The sequence below is a fragment of the Pygocentrus nattereri genome, chromosome 5, assembly GCF_015220715.1.
Source record: "Pygocentrus nattereri isolate fPygNat1 chromosome 5, fPygNat1.pri, whole genome shotgun sequence".
NCBI classification, from domain to species: domain Eukaryota; kingdom Metazoa; phylum Chordata; class Actinopteri; order Characiformes; family Serrasalmidae; genus Pygocentrus; species Pygocentrus nattereri.
Window position 1 is genome coordinate 1,287,087 of NC_051215.1, and position 17,354 is coordinate 1,304,440.

The 17,354-nt window shown below is 42.5% G+C and overlaps 1 protein-coding gene across 3 annotated transcripts in view; it reads right to left on the reverse strand.

Moving 5' to 3' along the window:
• Positions 1 to 1,212: 1,212 nt before the first annotated feature.
• mfsd2aa (major facilitator superfamily domain containing 2aa) overlaps positions 1,213 to 17,354 on the reverse strand; it is a 26,383-nt gene continuing 10,241 nt past the window's right edge. The window contains exons 4-15 of one of the 3 annotated variants that reach the window (XR_001858888.2): positions 12,229 to 12,352; positions 11,989 to 12,067; positions 11,665 to 11,828; positions 10,938 to 11,028; positions 9,818 to 9,936; positions 7,795 to 7,878; positions 6,344 to 6,427; positions 5,741 to 5,853; positions 4,674 to 4,817; positions 3,867 to 4,046; positions 2,784 to 3,090; positions 1,213 to 1,804 (exon numbers count right to left, since the gene is read on the reverse strand). Coding sequence is in view for 1 of the 3 variants with exons in the window: in XM_017720110.2 (XP_017575599.1) it covers positions 3,030 to 3,090; positions 3,867 to 4,046; positions 4,674 to 4,817; positions 5,741 to 5,853; positions 6,344 to 6,427; positions 7,795 to 7,878; positions 9,818 to 9,936; positions 10,938 to 11,028; positions 11,665 to 11,828; positions 11,989 to 12,067; positions 12,229 to 12,352 (1,243 nt within the window). In the remaining 2 variants the exon portion in view is untranslated. The other 2 variants (XR_001858889.2, XM_017720110.2) reach the window with 2 other exon arrangements.

The window sequence follows — 17,354 nt, forward strand, 5'->3', positions numbered from 1 at the left end:
CCCATTAAGTGTGAATGTTTTAAGTAGTACTGGGCAATATGGAAAAGAATAGATCATGATACCACAAGAAGTTATCACAGTTCACAAAATATCACACGTATTTTTTCTTACATTTGAGAACTTGGAACAGACAAAGTGTACCATGTTCTAGATACGTCACTGATCGTGACTGCGCGCCAGTCTAAGCAGGTTTCCGGTACCTGTTAGGAAGGGAAACAGTGGTGAGGCTCTTTGACAGGACTCTTTCAAATGATGTGCTTCAGTTTTTTGATGCGCTTCAGTTTTTTGATGCGTAGTTTCCGAATCGCGATTCATCTTTTCTTGAAAGCTCGATCTGAGTTTTATTTATTTATTTATTTTTATAAAGCCATAGACGAGGCAAAGCACTAGTTGGCATTCATGCTGCTTTCACTCTTCTTATACTTTCTGTACGGATGTACGGAAAAATTCACCGTATAAGCTTAATAACTGGCCTAAGAAATGAAAGAGAGAGAGAGAGAGTGAAGGGAGGAGGAGAAGAAAGGCCACCTGCTAACATGCAAGCACCTGCAGTCGGGTGCAGAGGTGATGATTGAGCAGAAACTGGCTCAGGTATTACTGGGTGGTATGATTCTCCCAGCCCAGTGGAACATGGAGGTGTTTGGAGGTGGTAAATGTTGCTACACTTTCATCCAAGATCAAAGGAAAACAAGCATTATTGTCTTTTGAATGACACAACAGATTGTGCTTTAATGTGACCACAGACACAAACTAACGGTTTGATTTCAGGTGAAGTTTAATAACCTTCACCTAAAATCTTCAAATGTCAGCGTTTAATCTAGAACAGCCAGCGTTCATGTGAATCATCACCATCCTGGCCCTAACATACTATTAGAAATCCAATAGGGGTAATTACCTTTTTCTTTGATTTCGACGTTGGAATTTTTGGCCTTTGATGTAGTAATAGCCACAACTCGCTTCTGTTTGTTAGCATCAAAGATACGTTTCAATTTAGCTTGATATTCCCATCATTACACTGAATGCAGGAAAATTTGACAAGTCATTGAGTTAAAAAAAAAAAAAAGACGTAAATAAAGAAATTAATAACTAAATAAATAAAAATATAATAATGCGAAATAATGCGTTATTAGCAGATAAGTATGAAATTCAGTTTCCGAACACAAATGAATAAAACGCACCACTTTAGCAACAATTAATATTTATTTTTTTTTATTTCCATTAATTGGCAATTGAATTGCCTTCAAAGTCACGCCCAAAGTTATTTACAATAAACACACACCATATACAGTATATACAGTAGATTGCAGTCTCTGGAGTTTGCAACTAAAAAGGACCATGAATCATAAGTGTTTTTTTAATATATATATATATATATATATATATATAAATAAAAACCACTTACACACACACACACTACATGTGTCCTGATGGATGTCGCTCGCCTTTCTCTACAAACACCAGCTAAAGCACGTTAGCATGCTCACATGCATGCTAAAAGCTCACAGGCACATGCCAGCTGCTATTACTCGTTAGCCACATTAGCCTCGTAGCTTCAGTGCGTTGTGATTTTTTCTGACTGACTCCAGAGGAAGTTCTCTTTATATTTAAACATTCAGACTCAGGCCCACTGATGTGCAAGCAGCGTCGATAAATATGATTTACATTAAAAGACGCACGTCAGTCGGAGCAGCAACAGCTCACGCCAAAGAAATTCAGGTTTTGAAGTTGTTTGAAGTTGTTTGAAGCGCTGCTCTGCTGGGGGTTCAGTGTAACGTCTCCACGCTTTCAGAAGTGTTTCTGTTGTCTTTTAAATAAATAAATAAATAAACAAACAAAGACAATTTTTCTTTAGTCTTCATGCGATAATCGTAAATTCCCTAAAAAAATACCTGAAACGATATGCGGCACACTGCACAGCTGGGAAGCAGCTGTGAGTCACCATTAGTGGTACTGTGAAAATTTTTTTATGTTATTTCAGTCATTTTTTTCTGCATAAAGCAGTCACAGCTACGACTACGGCCAACTGAAAATGTTGGTTCTGAATTCACTGCCTGATGACTGAGACGCTGTTTTATGAGAGTTTAGAGAACTTCAACTCCATTCATGGTGGAGGGAGACATGCAGGGCGCTGTGCGGCAAAATAGTCCCCAAAGAAAACTCATTATTCCAGATTTTCCACTGTTTTCCATCATCAGCATTCCATATAAGCTCAGAAGACTCGTGTAGGTTCTCTGGTGGTTCTGGATGGTAAATAAAGTGTCTATATCTGTGTTGTAGTCATGGCGACGCCTGGTTCCCATCACCACCACTGTAAAGACATCTGAACCATTAAACGCCAAACCCTCTGGATCTCTGTTTACGTCTCACACACTGAGTTATGGGGGGTTTAGAAAAAAAATGGATGAAATTCCAGTCTCATGCAGGACGTTGATGGACATGTCGTCACTTCTAGCGTTACACAAATTACATTTTACTAAAAAGTACAAAGTATCACCAGTAAAGATTTGGACCCACCAATTTAAAACATGGGCCACAAAAAAACTGAACTCTAGTGCAAATCTCCAAACTTTGGAAAGCTTTGCGAAAAAAAGGAAAGAAAATATTTCCTTTCTGCCCGGCAGTCGTAATCTCACTCAGACAACCTGGAATCTCATTCACACAACTCCGTCTTCTCAAAAACAAGAAACAGCAAGTCCATTTGCATCGTTCAGGACGTGGACAATGCAAACTGACTTTGGACTACAAAACCTTTTGGCCGTATTTTGCTTCTCTGGCTTTCGTACCTGGGGTTTCTCATCTACTCTAGTCCGTCCACGGGGGTTCCAGAATGCAGCCGACGGCGTCCTGCAGGGTGGATGAAGTGGACCCAACACCCCAGGCAGTAGTTTAACCGTGATCCAGTTAGGCTTAGGAAAGGTCAGCAAAAGGCACAGATGACACTCACAGGGGGTGTTGGGATCTCATACTGCCCTCTAACTGGCCAGAGCAGACACTGATGGCAGTGGGCTGCTCTTGAGTTCTTGCTGTTTTTAAACTGCACTTCCCAAGTCAGAAGACTCAGAAGTATCAGAGTCCTGTTCACTGCTGTCCCTGTAATCGACAGGAAGAACACCGGTCAGTAAAATCAACCCATGCAAACACAAACAGTACGGCTGCTGAAAGCCTTGCAGTTAGCTTAAAAAGAAAAGAACGAACATGAAGAAATCCGTGTGGGGAAAATCACAGGTCTACATTTTTCTCCTGGAACCCTGAACATTCACAATCCATCTTACACTCCTTCGGACCTTCTCAATAAACTGCAGAGTTCTGACCTCCACGTGTGCATTCGTCTATATGCGCTACCGAGACAGTCAAATGCCAAACAGTGACATCGAGTGGATAAACGAGTTCCTGCAGCAAAGTGCCAATAAAAGCCAGATGAGAATAAATCAGCCAATGTGCCAAATGAGCTTTTACTCATTAGCCAAGACAATCAAGCCAAAATGGACATTTCAAGCCCTGGCAGGAACACAAACCGCGCACCAGCAGATGAGCTGCGGCCTAAAGTGGTAAAGTGGCTGAGGAGTGTTTTACAGCTGTCATGACGGACTGAAGTTTGCTAAAAATTATTCAGCTATATTTCATATTTTACAGCACATTTTTAATATTGCAACTTAATTTTTAATTAAAAAAAAAACACTGTCACAGATTTTATTAGGTTTATTTATAAGGGAAGTTATACAGAATTTTTTTTTCCATTAGATAAATTTAATCAAACTTGTCAAACTGTCCATGCTGAGGTCATGAACATATGTTTCAATTCTGTGCCCGTTCAGAAACCGTCAGATGTGCACTCTCCTGGGTGTGATCAGTGCAGTGCATCTTACCGCAGCAGCGCCTGCAGCTGGCTGCTGTTGTGCTGTCTCCGCTGCTCGTTGATGGGGTACGACATGAAGATCAGCAGGCCGAGGATGATGAGGCTGACCGGAGCGGCTGACACCAGCATCTTCAGAGTTAAATGCACCGAGTCGGGCTGGACGCAGCCTCGCGTCACATAACCTGCAAAGCTAGAGAGAGAGAGAGAGAGAGAGAGAGAGAGAGAGAGAGAGAGAGAGAGAGAGAGAGAGAGAGAGAGAGAGAGAGAGAGAGAGAGAGAGAGAGAGAGAGAGAGAGAGAGAGAGAGAGAGAGAGAGAGAGAGAGAGAGAGAGAGAGACAGAGAGAGAGAGAGAGAGAGAGAGAGAGAGAGAGAGAGAGAGAGACAGAGAGAGAGAGAGAGAGAGAGAGAGAGAGACAGAGAGAGAGAGAGAGAGAGAGAGAGACAGAGAGAGACAGAGAGAGACAGAGAGAGACAGAGAGAGACAGAGAGAGACAGAGAGAGACAGAGAGAGAGAGAGGTGGTGTATAAACGCCCCGTAGCTCCAGTGCTAAAACTAAAAACATCAGACACCAAACTATCACTTCAATACAGAGACAGACAGACAGAGACAGAGACAGAGACAGAGAGAGAGAGAGAGAGAGAGAGAGAGAGAGAGAGAGAGAGAGAGAGAGAGAGAGAGAGAGAGAGAGAGAGAGAGAGAGAGAGAGAGAGAGAGAGAGAGAGAGAGAGAGAGAGAGAGAGAGAGAGAGAGAGAGAGAGAGGGAGGGACAGGGAGAGAGAGAGTAGAGACAGAGAGAGAGAGAGACAGATTCTCACTGTAAACTGAGTGTTGAGATTCCGAGTGAGACTCCGGAGGCAAACTTGGTGAAGAAAACGTAAAAGGAGTAGAAAATGGCCTCGTGTCCTTGAGAGTCTGGATTTTGTACTTTAAAATCATCCACCACGTCCGGAAGCATCGACCTAAAAACAAAAAAGACAAATATTAACCAAACCAGTGAACACAGCGGTGGTCATGAATCCTCAGTACTGCAGGGGGCGCCAGAGGACAACGCCGAGTCTGTAATTCAGGCCTACTGTGATCACAGCAAGTGTGTGTGTGTGTGTGTGTGTGTGTGTGTGTGTGTGTGTGTGTGTGTGTGTGTGTGTGTGTGTGTGTGAACCTTTAGAATTAGCAGATCATTTAAAAGGTGAAATCCGAGTCCGGTGTTTTCAATCAATGGGAGGGCAATGATGTGAGTGACCACCCTGGGGCAGGCATGCGCTGGAGGTTGGGGAACCTGCTCCCCAGGCACCGTGGATAGGGCTGCCCACCGCTCCGGGCAGGTGTGCTCATTGCCCCCTAGTGTGTGTGTTCACTAGTGTGTATGCTGTGTTTCACTGCACGGACGGGTTAAATGCAGAGGTCTAATTTCAATGTGCAAACACAGACAAACGGCTCTAAATTCTAATTTATTTTAAGAACAGCGATCTGTCAATCGGTCACAGTCTGATCTTCACAGCACACGTTTGTAGACGTGCATCATGGCATGAACAAAGAAGATTCCAGAAGACCTCAGAAGAAGAGCTTCTCTGACCTGGTCATAAATAAATGATGTTTTAGTCTCATTTGTTTAATTTGGTTCTCTTTATCTACTTTCAGGACTTGTGTGAAACATTGAGGTTTTAGGTCAATTCTGATACCAACTCAGCATCTTTTAAAACGCAAATCCTCGCGTATTATATCTCAGCAAAGAGGCGAAGGGACATGAAAACAATGCAATAAAAGTTTTTGGACTTCATTTTGGCACATATTCCGCATGTCACGATGGAAAAGTAACATCATGTGCCCTCTCCATAAGTTTTAGTGTATAAGGAAGACGCAGGAAAACCAAATGCACGCTCACCACGGCAGGAAGAACGCCGCAGCCACGCTGAAACCAGCCGCCAGAGAAATGATGTAGGTCAGGATGAGATTACTCTCGATACACACCACCAGGATCATGAAAGGGATCGCCCACTGTAAAAACACCACACACGTTCAAAATAGCGAAAAATGTACACTACAAAAAAAAAAAAAAAACACAAGCAGGTGGTTTCAAATTAGTTTTCACCAGTAAAAATTATGTCATAGGAATAAATTCAAAGAAAACCTGTCAGTAAAGTTCAGGCGATCACACACCTTTCATAACGGCCCACAAACTACACTGCTAACAAAGGCGGTTCTTCAAGGGTTCTTTAGTAAAGAAAACGGTTCTATATAGAATCATGAACACTCATATGCCCGATTACATGGAATTCGTCCAACAACAGAAGAACGCTTTTTTGGTGCTATATAGAAGTCTTCAAAAGTATTCAAAAAGGATGTAGAAACATATACAGCACAGTTTCCATCAGCATGAAGAACCTTTTAGCAATGCAAAGAACCCTATATAGTGTTCATGGTTTTATATAGAACCATTTTCTTTACTAAAGAACCTTTAAGAACCGTTTTTAAGAGTATAACGTACCGAGATGCCGATGTAGACTGCAGTTTTTTTGCCAAAACGGTTGAGGAAGAGCTGCCACAGAGGAATGGTGAGAGCACCGGAGAGCTGCAGAGATAAAGGCAAACATCAATGACAATAACAACACGGAGCACAGTTGCATCTATTAACAGGTTCTGCTACTCCAAAAATGTGCGATGGATTGGAACAGGACTACTATTACTAAGGAACCTAATAGAGAATCTGCCTATCAGAGTATAGTGGGTGAGGATAGGTGGGGCTTAAATACTCTATTATGTGACCATAATAATTGACTTAGCCAGGCTCCACCCACAAGTGTGTTTTTCTGTCGCTACAGGTTTGAGGGTGTTTTAGGAAACACGAGGTTGATACCTTTGCAGCAATGATCATCGTAGGTTTTTCCAGCCCTCATTCCCAAACTTTTCTTCCTATAGTCTATATATTTTTATCTATCCATCCATACATCTTGGGTTCTTTAATAAATATGATCATGAGATATGTGATCAATGTGATGATAGACATTCGGCTGTTTCATTAAATTAGTTACACAGATGTGATGGGGCAGCCGTTGCAGCCGAGTTTCAAGTGAGTTGCAGGACGCTTCACATTATGCAACTCGAGCGCAATTTAGTTTCATGAAGGTTTCCAAGCTGCACGTGTGAAGCCAGCCTTACTGTCTCACTGTAGTCACAGTACAGATTCATGTAGGACTGAAACAACAGAGCTTATTGGAAAATCACAAATATGTTGACCTATATGATGCTGATGTATGTAAATGAGCTCTGTTCTGATTGGCTGCCCTTTATTGGGCCTAATTTAAACAGCAAAAAAAAAAAAAAAAAAAAGCCACTCTTTACACAACTTCAGTGTGAATGGGCGGGGCTAAACTGCTGCAGCCTGAATAGGCAGATACATGTAAAATGTGTGTTTTTTTTTTTTTGTGACATCACAAAAATGGCGAACTGAAAACAAACTTAAAACAACGTTTACATACTGGCCCTTTAAACTATTGACCAGAAGCTCCACATGTAAAGCCAGCCTTGCTGTCTCACTAGTCACATTACAGATTCACACAGGATTAAAATCAAAGAGCTTATTGAAGATAACAGAACTAATCCGGCTCCAACAGAACATTCTTGACCCAATGAGCTCTATTAGGGTTTGAAGTGATTCCATCACTGTGGCCCCCCAGACGGTACATGCTCTCTGGCACCCCTTCTTAGAGTTACAGGTTTCTCTGTATCCTTCATCTCTCTCTCTCTCTCTCTCTCTCTCTCTCTCTGTTCATCACTTGTTGGTCCTCATTTGTCACTGCGTCCTGAAATCGAGTCCTTTCATCACCACGGAGAAGCCGAAAGCCGCCCCGAGCAACTGCTGACTCACCGAATCCGCTGTAACCTGCTGTGACGAGGCCAAAAACAACAGACCAAAACACAGCACTACATTACACTCACCATTATGACCAGTAGGATGTTCTGGAAGTCGTTGCGAAATCCCAGCGTGTATGTGATGAACAGCGCAAAGTTTCCCTCCATCAGCTGGCAGAAAAAAAAAAAAAGTGATAAAACTTAACACATTAAAAACCAGCCCCAAGAGTTATTCCTGCAGTTTCCCCATCCCATCCGCGTCACAGTAAGCCCAACTTCACTCTGAGCCCCAGACGAAACTGCACTTTGGATTTTAGACCCGTTCTGATGCTCACTTTGATCCTAAACCTAATCTCGGTCATGACTGTCTGCTTTAGTTTTCTCTCTCAGGGTTTGTACAGTCTCTCTCTTTCTCTCTGTCTCTCTGTCTCTCTGTCTCTCTGTCTCTCTGTCTCTCTGTCTCTCTGTCTCTCTGTCTCTCTGTCTCTCTGTCTCTCTGTCTCTCTGTCTCTCTGTCTCTGTGGTGACAGCATGGGTAAAAAAACAGATCAGCAGTATATTAGCTGAACAGGAGGGGGCGCTATAAAGCTGGATTCATTTAATAGCAACTAGCCCAACATTGGACCCGACTACTAACTGAACTCAGTGTTATTAACTCTATATTATATAGTTAACTCTTCTTTCTAGTGTAACCCTTTGAATAGAGACTGCCAAACTGTCATGTGGAAGCGTTCATGGTTGTGACATCACATTGTCAGCCTACGTTTTTCACTTTTCTTGGGCGTTATGTCTCCACGCCAAGGTTGACTTTTATGTACCAAAACAATAAACAATTAAACAGGCTGTTTGTGTTTCTGGGGATGCTGTAAAGCTGGATTCATGCTTTAGCAAGTACACTGGACTCAAGTACTAACTTAAGATGAACTCCAGTTCATCACACGTTAAACAAGTTAATGAGCTTATATTCTACACAGATTTTCTATGGCCTCTCCCTGAACATGAGCTGCCAAACCGCTGTTGGCTGAGACACATTTTTCGCTTGCGTGTCTTACTTCTCCCCCGTTTACACACCAAAAACAATAACTTGTGTTCCGTGACCATCTCTCCATCTCTCTATCTCTGTATCTCTCTATCTCTCACAAACAGGCAGTTTTTGTTTATGCTTTTAATCCTCTGGCGTCTGAGGGCATTTTCTTCACTTCTGCACATATTCTTCAGAAGTTGCCACCTGCATACGACAGGATACCACATTACATATTATAACATATCAGAATCTTTAGAACAATCTCAGCTGTGTTTGTAACGAGGCCATTAGACTTGCAGCACAGTCTACAGAGATAATTCAGCCCTAAAGCTGAAAATATTAAATCTGGTTTTAGAAATTCTTAAATCTCTCGTGTAGCTTTATTCATGTGGACCCATTGTTTTGGTGCTTGAAATGGACTTACCAAAGTCTCAGGTTCACAAAAGCAGTGGAACGTATGGATAAAATGGTAAACACATTCTCCTCATCACTACTTTCCAAAACCGCGGCAGCAACTTCAGCAGCTATGAACTTTTCACATGTCTGTGTCCAAAGCAACTGAGCGAAAATTGGTCAGTTTCACACAGAACGCAGATGGAAACACGAATCCACCAGCTCCACAGGGTGAGAGGCAGATGAGTATCTCAGCCCCTCTTCACAGGCTCATAACTCTGGATGAGAGTCTCATATGATCAAGATCAGATGGATTGGAAAGGGCGGCTCTACGGATTCAGGAAGTGTTTGAACTGGATTTCTGAGCTGGATCTTCACAAATATACAGACACAGAAACAGGAATTGACACGTGAGCAAGTTGGTGGACCCCAGAAGATTAATGTAAAAGAGCTCTGTTGTGATTAGTCCTGTATTGTGCCTGATTCAAAAACCAAGTCACTAACTTTAGCATTGTGCCTGATTCAAAAAGCAAGTAATTAATTAATTAATACTCTTTACAACTTGTGTGAATGGGTGGGGCTAAACTGTTGCCGTGTCCTCATTCCCACACCTACAGGAACCCATGCTGTGAATTACCATGACCTCTTCTCTAAGAAGGTAAGAGACCGAGAGTGATCGTTGTTGTTCCTCACCATAAAGGCCAGTGAAGTGAAGAGGAATCCCGCGACCAGTTTAACGTACGGTCCATGTGTCCGCAGCAGCCGCAGACCCTCCACGAAGGACAGATGTCGATCTGCTTTGCGCTGCACATCTGCACAGACAAACATGGCCTACATTCATCTTACAGCAGGGGTGAAGATCCATGACCAGCTTCATAATTTATACACCATAACAAAGTGTTATATATTATATAGATATAACCGGTTCGATCCCCAGAGCTGACCGTACGAGACTGAGGTGTCCTTGAGGAAGACACCTAACCCCCAACTGCTCCCTGGGCGCTGTGGATAGGGCTGCCCACCGCTCCGGGCAAGTGTGCTCACTGCCCCCTTGTATGTGTGTGTGTGTGTGTGTGTGTGTGCGCGCGCGCGTGTGTGTGTGTGTGTGTGTGTTTACATTTATGGCATTTGGCTGACACTCTCATCCAGAGCGACTTACAATTTGATCATGTGTTAGGAGTCTTGCCCAAGGACTCTTGCCTATGGTGTAGTGTAGGCTGTTTGCCAAGGTGGGGATTGAACCCCAGTCTGCCGTGTAGAAGGCAGAGGTGTCAAGCACTACACTATCCCAACCACTAGTGTGTTCACTAGTGTGTATGTGGTCTTTCACTTCACGGATGGGTTAAATGTGGAGGTGAAGGACTAATGAGGGTCTCTTAATCTCCAGTTTTCATAGAAAATGAATCAGTTCCAACCGCTTTGTAGCGTTTTAGTGTTGTACGGTGTAACAGCTGCACTCGAACCACACAGCTAAACGGTTCATACACTGTCAGAGCTCAAAACATCGTTTACGTTTGTAGCAGTTTGTCAGCAGCTTGTCGAAAAATATTGTCAATCTTGCTCAAATGGATTTAAAATTCTTAATGTGTTATTTTGTTTAATTTAAATTAAACATTTAAATGAAAATTCCCACAATTTTATCATTTTACTGCTGACATAATTCAGTGCGCACCTATTCCAATTTACTGTTAGTGATGTTACCTGTTGAATGTTTTAATATATGTTGACACACACACACACACACACACACACACACACACACACACACACACACGTTCTAAAAGGAAATCTATATGGAGAGACAAAGACGTACTTTTTTGCTCTCGAACTCCCAGGAACAGCACAGCAGCGCAGAGCACGTAGATGATGCTAATCACGCCAGACGCCAACATGTACGCATGTTTCTGAAATAAAAACAAAGATATGCAAATTAACACTCAGCTAAAGGGTCCATATCCTGCATTTTTCTGCTTCATTTGCCTCCTAAGGACCATTTATAACGCATTACGCTGCTTTTATGCAGCTCAGTTTTACATCTTCCAACCTCTTTTTAACCCTAATTAAACAGGCTGTGTTCGATTGCTGAGTCTTCATGACTGATGTATGTAAACGAGCTCTGTTCTGATTGGCTGCCCTGTACTGCGCCACATTCAAAAAGCAGTTCGGGCTGAAACTCTCGTTATAACTTCAGAATGAATGGACAAAATGTATTGGTTTATATGACGTCACAAAAACAATGAATTCAAGACAGTCTCAGTTTCTATACACAGAATATAGACTGAAGAGCGAATGGTCTGTTTTAAGCAATGTTTACATATTACATCGAACTTTTATTTCAATAAAAGGAATGAAAAGTTCAGTTTCGCGTTTAATATCAAGTCTTTCTGAGCCGCGGCTGCAAATCGCCTGAATCAGATAGATCAATCACAACAGGTCGGCTGTAAAGGACTAATAGCTGCAACGATTAGAAAATGACCATTTCTCCAGCTTAACGAGGCGACGAGGACCAGAAACACCACAAGCATCCTGCCCACTCTTACCGTGTCGTCCAGCGAGACATGAGAGGTGTTGACTTCCGAGCTCGGCTGTAGAACGCTGTCATTCAGAGAGGAGGTGTGGTTTAAACATGGAGCATTGGCCCCGCCCACTATTTGACCCTGGATGGCAGTTCCAATAACACTACCCAAAACCTCTATAGTCATACCTGTGAGAGAGAGGGACACGGAAATCTTCATTTCTCTAAATGGATATTTTTATTCTTGATGTTTTTATTAAATCGTTCAGCAAATGACAGCAATTTCTTTAATATTTTACTAATTAGTTATTTACTTGGTTCCCTGAGCTCTGAATTTAGATATACTTACGATACGCTGTGGCAGAATCTCTCTCTTTCTGCTCGGAGCTGATGAACATGGTCAGCGCGGAGTAAGGCACATGAAAACACTGCAAACAGGAGGATTTACACATACTGAGCCAAGAGTGATTCATCACTGATGAATCAAACAAATATAAAACAATGCTCTGAACGTCTGGCCAAGTGTTCTACAACACTGATAGAATAAAGATCGATAACGGTTTGGGGGGGGGTTGGTAATTGTACTGACCGTCTGCAGGGACTGGAAGAGGCAGTAGAAGATCAGGTACCAGACCACTTTTCCATTCTCCACTGGAGGAACCACCCAGATCAGAAAATAGCTGATCACCGCAAACGGCGTCGACAGCAGGATCCTGTACAAACACACCGAGAAACATTCTGCTTATAGACCTCCATTAAAACCCAAACTTCAGACAACAGCATGCCATGCAGGCTCTTCTCTAAATGCCCAACACTAAAGCACCTTGTGTGCTAATACTGCCCCCTGCTGGAGGAACGTCAGACTGCTAGATGGGAGTTCCAAAGCTACAGCCACATGCTTCACATATTTAAATAAAAATCCATCTTGAGATAAAGGTAGTGCAATAATCAAAGTACAAGAAGGTGCAGGTAACAGCATATAATGACAATATTGAATAAATGTGCATTTAATGGTTAATTAGCATGCATAAATATAAAAGAACCTTCAGATTTTGAGCAAGAATTTTTACCGTGGCACAAATTATGATTATATTCTCCTTTTGTTATCAATGATATATGATAATGAAAATAAAGCATTTACTGTTAAAATATTACACTCAAATTTACTCGCCCTCCAACCAGACACGAGTTCCATCACTGGCACATCAAAGACAACACGAATGAATGACTGAACTATCTGGGAAACTTGCATGAACCCGTTTCGTGATCAGATTTCACTGTTTATGAATGAGGGCCAGTGTGTAAAAGGCTCTACGTGAACTTTTATTGAAAAGAAGCCAGAGAAGCTCTTGGAAGTGGAGTCATTTTGGCCTCCGAATGTCTCCACGCTCCAGAGGGAAGAGTTAAAAAGAAAAAAAAAAGTTCAGGGAACGCCAAGCTCCTGACCACTGCACTGGCTATTTCTGGGTTTTATTGTGCTTTAAAAGCAGTCATTCTTTCCCAGCACCCACCACTGTGGTTTATATGGTGAATAGACGAGAAGAGAGATCATACGCTTTACACTATTCTGGGTAAGCTCAGCGTGTCCAGCAAAAACGCGCCGCAGAAAAAGCCATGAGAACGAAAGCAGCATTAAACAGTGTCAGAAACAGAAGCCCCGATTAAAATGTTAAATATTTAATATCATTTAATAAAGTTTGATTTAATATTGATCCCTAAAATGTTAAACATTTAATTAGGGCTAGATATTAAATAAACATCACTGTACTCAGTCTTTTATAGCGCTTTATTGTTTAATATTGGTCTACCGATTCTTTATCTGTTCAAACGTCTGAAAAAATAAACATCATAACGTATCGGGTGTCGTGAAAATTCCTGGTTTTTGCCGTATCGGCCACACGTACTAAAGAAGACGGTCTGGACTTCTGGTTTATACTCGGAGTAAAGGGGGGAAACCCGTGTGCGGTTTTAGCCGAACTTCACAAGTTGAGCGTAGTTTCCTGTTCGTTTTTAAAAACGTGCTCTGAGGTCACATAAAACAGCCTACAGAGAGTTGAAGGCACCAGGCCACAGCTGCGCGAGGAGCACCTCTGTTCAGCGGGGGTTCCCAGCACGTGTTAATGAGTGAATAAACGAAGTCGCGGTTCTGTTTTCCATCCGCTTCTGAAGCAGCAAGAGCAGCTAGAGTGAGTCAGCACAGCCTTCTGTGGAAAACAGACGGTCCGTGTCGTCGACTGCCTTTCATACATCTAAATACCCCCCACATCACACAGATCCCCGGGTTATTAAAGAGCCACATGGCTTCAGCCTGCAGGAGAAATAAGGGCATAAATAATGAAAAACAATAAAAAGGTAGAAATGCAGCAAAGTAAAAATATAAAACACAAGATTATCTAGATAGTGTAGTGATACTAGCAGGTAACTCCTCTGCCTTCTACACTGTAGACTGGGCTTCAGTCCCCACCTGGGTAACCGCCCTACACTATACCAATAAGAGTCCTTGGGCAAGACTCCTAACACCACCTTGGCCTCCCTGTGTAAAGCAATCAAATTGTAAGTCGCTCTGGAGAAGAGCGTCAGCCAAATGCCGTAAATGTAAAAATGGTAAATAAGTTAAAATGAGCAAACTGGACAAACAAGTTTGCTGTAACTCAAATTTGTAATGAATAAATACATAAATAAAAAGCAGTAAGCACAAACAAAACCGACAAATAAAATTATGTAAACGTGAAAAAAAATGTATATAAAATCAGACAAATAAGCACCAAATGACCGTGTTTCATGTCTACTGTAAGAAAAACAAATACATAAATATTAGCAATGAATAAAATAAGCAAAAACAAGCCACACAGTCAGAAATAAAAGGAACATTTTTAATTCATCGAGGTCCAGTCAGTGTAAATGTTCCCTCAGAGGTTCTACAGCGGTTCTAAAGTCTGATTGTGGAGCTTAAATCAGGTTCTCCAGGTGAAAAGTTGGTATTTGTTCCTTTTCATAAGCGAAGGTTTTAAAACAGAGCAGTAGAGTAAAAGCCTGGAGGCGAGGCGAGGCGGGGTGTGTGGAGTCAGTACAGCTTAGAACACATAATTTCAGTGAGTTATGGTTCAGTTATGTTCCCTGACTAAAGGGACTGAGATGGAGCCTTGAGGGAACCACCCCAGTGACGAGAGGGGAACTGACCCACAGACAGTCTACAACCTTTATTCTGAGCGTGCATGATAAACACAAAAAGTGAATAAGTGAGTGAATGAAAATAAAAAGAGAAAGAAATTAGTAAAACGTAAAAAACAAAAGGCTGAACTAAATATTTAACACCAATGTAGTTTGGGGGGGTGGTTGGAGAACCTGGTGGGGTTCTAGCAAGTGGTCATATTTTTATAGGTAAATTCACACACTAAAGAAAAAAAAACGTATTACAGCAGTGCCAGTGAGCCCGCCCACACACACACACACACACACACACACACACACACACACACACACACACACACACACACTCTCTCTCCTGACCTGCAGTGACCTATCAGATTCCGCCGAGTGAGTGCTACTTTCAAACCATCTCCTTCAGACACACATCCACTCTGATTGGTCCAACCGACCACACTACCAAATCCAGCCAATCAGAGTGAGGCGCGACCCACCACTCCCCTCCCCTCCCTCTCCCCCACCCCCCACGCTCCTCCACTTCTCTCATGCTGACTCAGAGGAAGATGCAGTGCGGCTTTAACCCGCTCTTCACTTCTGAAAGCGAAACCAGCCTCACACACAAACTTCTGGACCTCGGTACTGAACCACGGGTCTCATGCCGGCCGTCCATGTCAATCACACGTGCATCTGCTTTTCCTTTATGACGAAACGTTAAAACATTTCAACCATTAAGATTCAAGATCATTTTAAAAGTGCCCAAAGCTCAGCGGCTCTGAACCTCTTCACTGCTTAGAGATGGTCAGTCGACCACAAAGGGCCGGACCGAGGCAGGAAAGGTGCTTTACTTCAGTCGTGACTAGAACCATTTCTACATTACGGTCATCCTGCAGGAGACCACCTCTTCAACACTGACACCTCGGGCGTTTCTCCACTGCTCATTCAGAGACCAGAGGTGACCCAAAGGGAACAAACTGGACTCAAACTGTTCATTGTACGCAAATACTAACCGTCCTATTATCTTCAGGGTCAATTCGACCCCATTGAATGTACAACCTCTCTAAATAACGCACGTTTTTAATGAATTTAATGGGGAAAACTGTGTACACATCAAAATGAACCAGATCATGTTTTGAATGTCCGGCACACCCTTCGTACACATCGCTGTCCTTCCAGGTCAGTTAGTGTTATTGCAGTGGGGGGTTTGGAGAATCTGGTGGAATTATGGCAAGCGGTCATGCTGTTATAGATAAACTCACTCGCTAAGAACACCATCTCGTATTACAGCACCACCACCACCCCCACCCCCCCAACACACACACACACCCTCTCCTGACCTATAGTGACCCATGAGATTCTGCCCTGCGAGTGCCCAGGCTGCTGTAGCTGTATAAACATAAATATCAACATTTCACACACATCTGTTTTGGATGATATGAATATCACTATAATATAAAATATATAATATTTTATCATCTTCAAAAACACTTCCCTCTGCTTTCGGACCCTAATGCAATATAACCACACCTGCAACACCCCTAACCCAACATAACCACACCTCACAACACACCTAAGCCAACATAACCACACCTCACCCAACATAACCACACCTCACCACACGGTCACATTTACACAGAGTTGTGTGTAGAATCAAACATAAGTGTTTTTGTTGAGCAAAAACTCCTAACTAGCTTAATGCCACTTAAACGCCATTCACTCATCGCTCTAGTTTACATCCTGGAGCTCTGAGTGGTGAGGTAGTGGTGCTTTCGGAGTCTATTTGCACTTGGAAAAGTAAATAAATAAATAAAAACAAACAAATAAATAAATAAAATCAGCTAAATTGTTGTTCGTTTCAGCTACAAGTGCCAGCAAACAGACAGTTAGGTGCCATTAGTCGGTACTGATCTTGAACTAAAACTGGAACCGGTCGCTGGAGAAAACAGTCCCATTCAATTCAATTTAGCTGGTCACCTAAACGTATGCTAACGCACAAACTGGTCCAAGGCAATGACGTTCAGGCTACACCGTTAAAAGAACTGGATCGGGTTTGTTTTTAATGCTCCACTATCGGATTCAGCATTTCAGATCATTTCCAACAGCAGGGCTGAACTAAAGACCCAGTAAACCAGGAGCAACTGTTCAGTAAATCGCGCAAAGAGGAAAATGTAATTATTTCCAGACATTCCAAATCCCACCACACCCAGTCACGCCACACTCGTGCTACCATGGTCTCTGTTGCCATGGTTACTACCCGCATCTCTGGATCAAAGAACATGGATGGGAAGTTTTCTCTCCTCGTTACAACAAAGCGTTATCTGGTATCTAACAGAAGCTCTTTAGACCAAAATGAAGGGAGTTTCCACACAGCTCTAACGCCTCATGAGCCAAACGGAAAGAGGCGGCGCAGTGATGAGAAAAAACAAAAGTTCCTGATTTTATACTATTTTCCATCATCAACATTCCATATAAACTCATAAGACTCGTGTAGGTTCTCTGGTGGTTCTGGATGGTAAATAAAGTGTCTATATCTGTGTTGTAGTCATGGCGACGCCTGGTTCCTATCAACAC